The sequence below is a fragment of the Lolium rigidum genome, chromosome 3, assembly GCF_022539505.1.
Source record: "Lolium rigidum isolate FL_2022 chromosome 3, APGP_CSIRO_Lrig_0.1, whole genome shotgun sequence".
Classification (NCBI taxonomy): domain Eukaryota; kingdom Viridiplantae; phylum Streptophyta; class Magnoliopsida; order Poales; family Poaceae; genus Lolium; species Lolium rigidum.
Window position 1 is genome coordinate 53,004,758 of NC_061510.1, and position 5,900 is coordinate 53,010,657.

Consider the following 5,900-nt stretch of genomic DNA (forward strand, 5'->3'; position numbering starts at 1 on the left):
AATCTCCCCAGATTAATTGCAATAAACAATCTAGTACATTAAGACGATGCGAAACTTTCCATGATGATTGCTAAAGGTTGAGTAACTGATTAGCAACAGGCGCCCACGGAAATTACAAGAAGTTCAGGATTTTCTCGATTACCAAGAAGCAAGAATATATTAAAATAAAAACATCTAGAAAGATCTTCCAAGAAATCACAAGAACATTATATGAGACACGAGCGTTCCAATCCCAGCTTTTTCAAAATTTCAGAGTTCGATGCAAACAACTGAACACACCGGCTCTGATTTCCAATCTGAAGTATGAGGAAAGTATAAAGTTGAAGCAATGCAATGCACTGGACATCGGTAAAATTCAGGGTAACAACTACGTACTCCAGTATATTTTCCGTATGGAATCCCTGTAACTGAAGAAGTGAAGCAAACAAATTCAATGAACATTTTAAGCAGGCCAATTCTCGTTTCCCATCCAACAAGATATCCCAAAACGCAATAAACTTAATAGATCTTAGGATGTTGCTGGACTAAAATTTATACCAACAGTAGAAGTCTATTGATACCAACAATAGAATTCACAGTTTTACTGATACTGAGATATCCACAGCACGACCATAAAAGGGAATTGCAGAGTTCATCAGAATTCCATTGGTACCCAGATATATCCACAGTACAGGCACCCAAATAGCTTCCAAACATCCAGGATAGTTTCGATTGCCCCTAATTACCTATTTGATCACCCACACCTGAGTTAACTTCCACAAGCGACGGAAGTAGAACGAAATTAAGGAACATTAGAATGAGTCTACAGCGGCATAGCATCGACCACCGTCGCCGCTGGCGCGGGCGCGAGCCTCAGCTGCGTGAGCGGGTCATCTGCACCGCAAGACAAATCACTGGACGGCGCCGCGCGCGGATCGGCCCTGATATCCCCGGGAGCCAGAGGGAACAGCTGGAGGCACTCCATGAGCGGCGCCTCGTCCCCCGTCAAGTCCTCCTGCGTCGCGTGCGTAGCCGACGAGGTACCGCCCCTGACCAGCGGTAGGACAGGGCCCGCGGCGCGTGCGGCGGCGGGAGCGGGAGCGGGCGTGGAGGCGTGGGCGCCGTGCTGCGTGGAGAGGACGGACTTCCACCGGTTGGAAATGGCCAAGTCGGTGCGGCCAGGGAGGAAGTGGGCGATGGTGGTCCAGCGGTTGCCGTACCTGGCCTGGTTCGCGACGATGATCTGGTCCTCCGCCGCAGTAAAGGGCTTGTCGACGTCGATGGTCGGGCTGAGGAAGCGAACCCAGCGTTGGCGACACGCAGCGCTGTTCCGCCCGGGCAGCGCCTGGCAGATGGCGTTCCAGTTGCTCGGCCCGCCGTGCAGGCGCACCTGCTCCCGCAGGACGGTGTCCTCCTCCTGGGTCCACGCCTTCCTGGCCACCTCAGGAGCGGCGGCGGCCGCGGCGGCGGTGGCCGCGGCGGCGGTGGCCGCGGCGGCGGCCGCTTCGGCGGCGGCCGCTTCGGCAGCGGCGGATGCCGAGCCAGAGCCCGGTAGCGACATGTCGATCGGACCCGCTTCGTCTCCGGCTCGCTAGCTGGACGGAGTTGGTGCGCGTTGCTGGAATGGAGGCCGGAAGAGAAATTGGATGGGGTGCGGGTTGTGGTGAACGCCGCCGCCGCCGCGTGGTGCTTTATATAGAGGGATGGTGGAGCGGGACAGCAGTGGAGGCAGACGGCTTCTGCTGCAAGGAAAGGCGGTTCGAGCGAGCGCGTGAGTACTGGCCGATTACGGGAGTGAACAGGGAGGGATCTGCAAAGTTCAGATCGGAACCCTAATTACTGCACTGTTAGATCTAAGCGGAGGGCCAACTTCCCACAAAATCCCCTGCAAGCTCACAGTCTGTGCCTCTCCTTCAGACACACACGCCTCCAACGATTCCGGGCATGTTTTTTTTTTTTGCTGTGGACAGGTTGGATTAGCTCGATTGAACCGTTTCACGTATCACAGTATACCTCAGTCCCACTTTTGCTACTCCCTCCGAATCATATTAATTGACTTCAATATGGATGTATCTAAAACTAAAATGTGTCTAGATACATCTATATTAGAGTCAATTAATATGAACCGGAGGGAGTACTATAATGTACCAAATTAGCAAAAAACAGTTTGTTTGTAGCAAAATCAACCCAATTGTAGCAAAAAATGATTCACCCATATATAATACACACACATCTCGTCGGAGACTTGCTGGGGACCTTGCCGGAGACTATGTAGCAAAAAAATTCTGGTATTGTAGCAACACCGATCTCATCGGAGATCTCGCAAAGAAAACTTGCCGGAGATGTCACCCGGGAACTCGCCGAAGGCATCGCCGGAAACCTCACCGGAGACATGGTAGCAAAAAAAATGCTAAAGTAGCAAAGAAAAACAAAAAAAATTATTGCATCTTTTTTTTTTTGCTATTGTAGCAAAACCAACCTCGTCGAGACCTCGCCGGAGAACTTATAGCAGAAATACATAACAATTGTAGCAACGATATATAGAACAAAAGTAGAAAAAATGACTTCATCACAAAACTCTCGCCGAAAACCTCGGAGCAACAAATGTGTAGCAGAAATACATAACAATTGTAGCAAAGATATAGAACAAAAAAGTAGCAACAAATGTGACAGGAGTTGGCGGTCGGCACCGGAAACAAATGGGGCAGAATCCAATGCAGCGCTAGGGAAAATTCAGGCCCGATTTGTCACACCCTAAAAAACACACGGCCCCAACGAAGGAAGAAGCTGGGGCGGGCGGCTAGTGGAGCAGCAGGAGGAGCATGGGGGAACGCCAGTAAGGTCTGCATCAATGGCCTACCAGCGGCGCACGGAGGATGTGGGGGCCCGCAGCGCGCGGAGAAGGTTGGGGTCCCGGCGATGAACTAAGGTGCTGGGGGGCCCGGCGGCGCGAGGAGGAGGGGGTCCGGTAGCGCACGGAGGTGCTGGGCCCCGGCGGCGCACAGAGCTACTGGGGGATCGATGGCGCGAGGAGAAGGTGGGGGCCGGGGGAGCGCAGAGGTGGTAGGGGACGGTGGCGCGCAGAGGAGGTGGGGGACCGACGGCAGGTGGAGCACGGGGAACGCCGGCAAGGGAGAGCACCGGGGCATGCCGGCGAAGAGGAGCAGGTGCCGGTCGAGGGAGAGTGGGTGTGATGCGAGCGGCGCAGAGTTCTCGTCGCGATTTGTCGAAGGAGGTGGAAGAGTTAAGATGCGGGGCCCAAGGTATACGCGTCCAGCGGTTGAGGCGGGATCCGAGCGCTGTTCCCCCGGGGGAACGTCAGCGTTTTCCTTCTTTAAAAAAAAAACAAGAGTCAGAGCTTCTTATATTAAAGCGGTGAGAAACGGATTACAGTACAGTCCAAGAAGAAAACAAAAATTACAAACATGACCTTCATTTTTACACTAAGGACCGCCTACCGGCCATATGAAGCTAAGGTAAGACGGCCATCACCGTCGTGCGCCCCCAGCTGAGAAACTCCACGAGAAAGCTTCCTGAGAACCTTGTAGTGCATATAGACAGAGGTTGTCGTCGAACCTCTCCACTCCTCCATCCCCGATGCTTGAAGAAAAGAGACTGATACGTCGACCATAGCCATCTGAACAGCCCCAAGCCTCCAGAGTCAGATCTGCAGACCCAACGGCCTTATTGAAGGACATGCCGGCGGCAATGAAGCTCTTCTTCGCCTCTGCCTCCGACCACATGAGCTCCACAGAGAAGAGAGTCACCACCTGAAGTCGCCGCATGTAGCCCGAAAGAACCGGCGAAGCACTTCCAACTACTGGCATAACGCCAACTACAAGCATAACACCCAACTCACCTACATCCAACCCTAGACTAGCCCTACTATGTACAAGAGAGAACCAGGCTCCTCTCCCTAACCTCGGTCGATCGCCACCGGGAGGCATAGGCGGACCTAGCATCCCTCCAGCCCGGGCGGCCGCCCAGGCTTCCGGCTGGCCGACATGCTTATTTTCGTCCCTATTTTAATGTATTTGATACAAAATTAGCACACTAAGCCTATTTGCCCACGCTTCAAAAAAATTTCTGGGTCCGCTTATGCCGGGAGGGGCACTGGATCGGGCCGGCCAGTCGAGACGACTATCAAAGTCTTCTTGAAGGGATGAGAGGGAACGAGAGCTGAACTAAATGACAACAGGCATGTTTGGTGTAGTCTCCCGATCCAGCGTGAGTTGGTTGCTATCTTTTTGCCTAGGCAGGCACATACTGGTGTATGGTTGGTTGGTTCTTGCCTAGCCTAGCCTGTAGCTCTTTAGCATTTGAAGGAAATAAACAACACTCCCTCCGTCCGTCCACAATTAAATGTACATATACATGTGTTAAGTTAAACTTTATTGCTGACTTTAACTAGTATTTTTTATGAAAAAGTAACAGCATTTATGATATTAAGTTAGTATTGTTAGATTTATTTGGACACGTGCTATGGCAAGTTTTTATAGATGGATAGACTAGTAATTTTTTATATCACTGATATTGATACTTTTTGTGGAAATTTAGTCAAATTAACAATATTTGACTTCCAAGTTTTAAAATAACCATACACTTATTCACCCGCTGACGGAGGGAGTACTACAGTTGCTCTGGGTGTGTGCCAGGCAGATGATCCAGAGCGCCTGCGTGAGAAAACCGATGCCTGTCGATTAGCTTATCAATCTGCATGAGCCAAGCATTTTCTTTTCATTTATTATTCCGAAAATGACCAGGCTAATCGGAACGGCCAGGCCAGGCAGGCCTCTAGTTTCTCATAATCTATACCTAATAATAAAAGCAAAAGGGTTTCTCCCTCGGTCGTCCGTCCAACTTAAAACTGCCCTTAAAGTTAGATTAAATTACCCACCGTGCCACCCCTAAGTCATGTACCACTTTGATTTTTCGTTTTTTCTTTCTTTTTTGTCAACTCTCAAAAAACTCCCCAAAAACTCCCACGCGAGCAGAACCCTCACATCGGGCGTTGAGACCCTAGAGCTCGCTTCGATTCCCGCACCGCCGAACCCGCCGTCATCGTTCTCCACCGCTCCCCCAACGAGAACTCCAAGCCGACGGGGATGAAGACGCGCTGTCGACGGGGATGAAGACGGCAGGGAATAGGAGTACGACCTGGTAACCATGGCCTCTGTCCGATCAGACACCGCCGATTCCGACTTTACACGCTAGGGCTGCTCAACTTCCAGGATGCCTTGCCTGCTGGATGCGGACTAGTATTTATCGCTGTTTTTTTTCCGGTGGCATACGGAGACTGCTGGCGGAGTTTAACATGCTGCATCGCTGCTGCCGTCTAGGACGACGTCGATGTACCAGGTAAGGCGTGCGAATACGAAAACGAGAACTCCAAGCCGTCGCAAGTTGAGTTCGTATCCGGTCGTCGCCGCCGGCCGTGTATTCGTACGTCCGCACATTCAAGTTGATCGATCTCCAGTTCGTCACCAAGATGGAAGAGGAGGGCCAAGATGTAGACGCAGCTTTGCAGTCTACGCAATACGCTCTGTTGCACAGCTGAAGGTAATAATACATGGTGCTCTGTCTTATCAGATCAGCGTCATTCTCCGATGTCTTGATCTGGAAACTATGAGGTTTGTTCGTACATGAACGCAGTACGTATGCATTGCTTATATCCTCCCGCCCGAGGAGCCGGAGCTCCACATCGAGCTAGGAAGAGATGAGAGAGGAATCCTCTCGTAGCGCTCGCAATTCTTCCCCAAAATCCCTCCACGGCCTGGTCCTCCTCCGATCAATATCTTGGCGATCCCGAGCGTCAACAGCTCCTGGCATGCGCTGTGTTGGCTCGGGGCGGACGAGGAAGGCGACGAGCCAGTACTTGGAGGTGTACAACCTGACGAGGGGGTCGGCGGGGCTGGGCGATT

The 5,900-nt window shown here is 51.7% G+C and overlaps 1 protein-coding gene across 1 annotated transcript; it reads right to left on the reverse strand.

The window, feature by feature from the left end:
* Window positions 1-802: 802 nt before the first annotated feature.
* Window positions 803-3,806, reverse strand: LOC124694841 (transcription factor MYB44-like). The gene is made up of 2 exons (XM_047227775.1): window positions 3,655-3,806; window positions 803-1,412 (listed from the first exon to the last, which is right to left on the reverse strand). The coding sequence occupies exons 1-2, from the start codon at window positions 3,804-3,806 to the stop codon at window positions 803-805; spliced, it is 762 nt and encodes a 253-aa protein (XP_047083731.1).
* Between the last annotated feature and the right edge of the window lie 2,094 nt (window positions 3,807-5,900).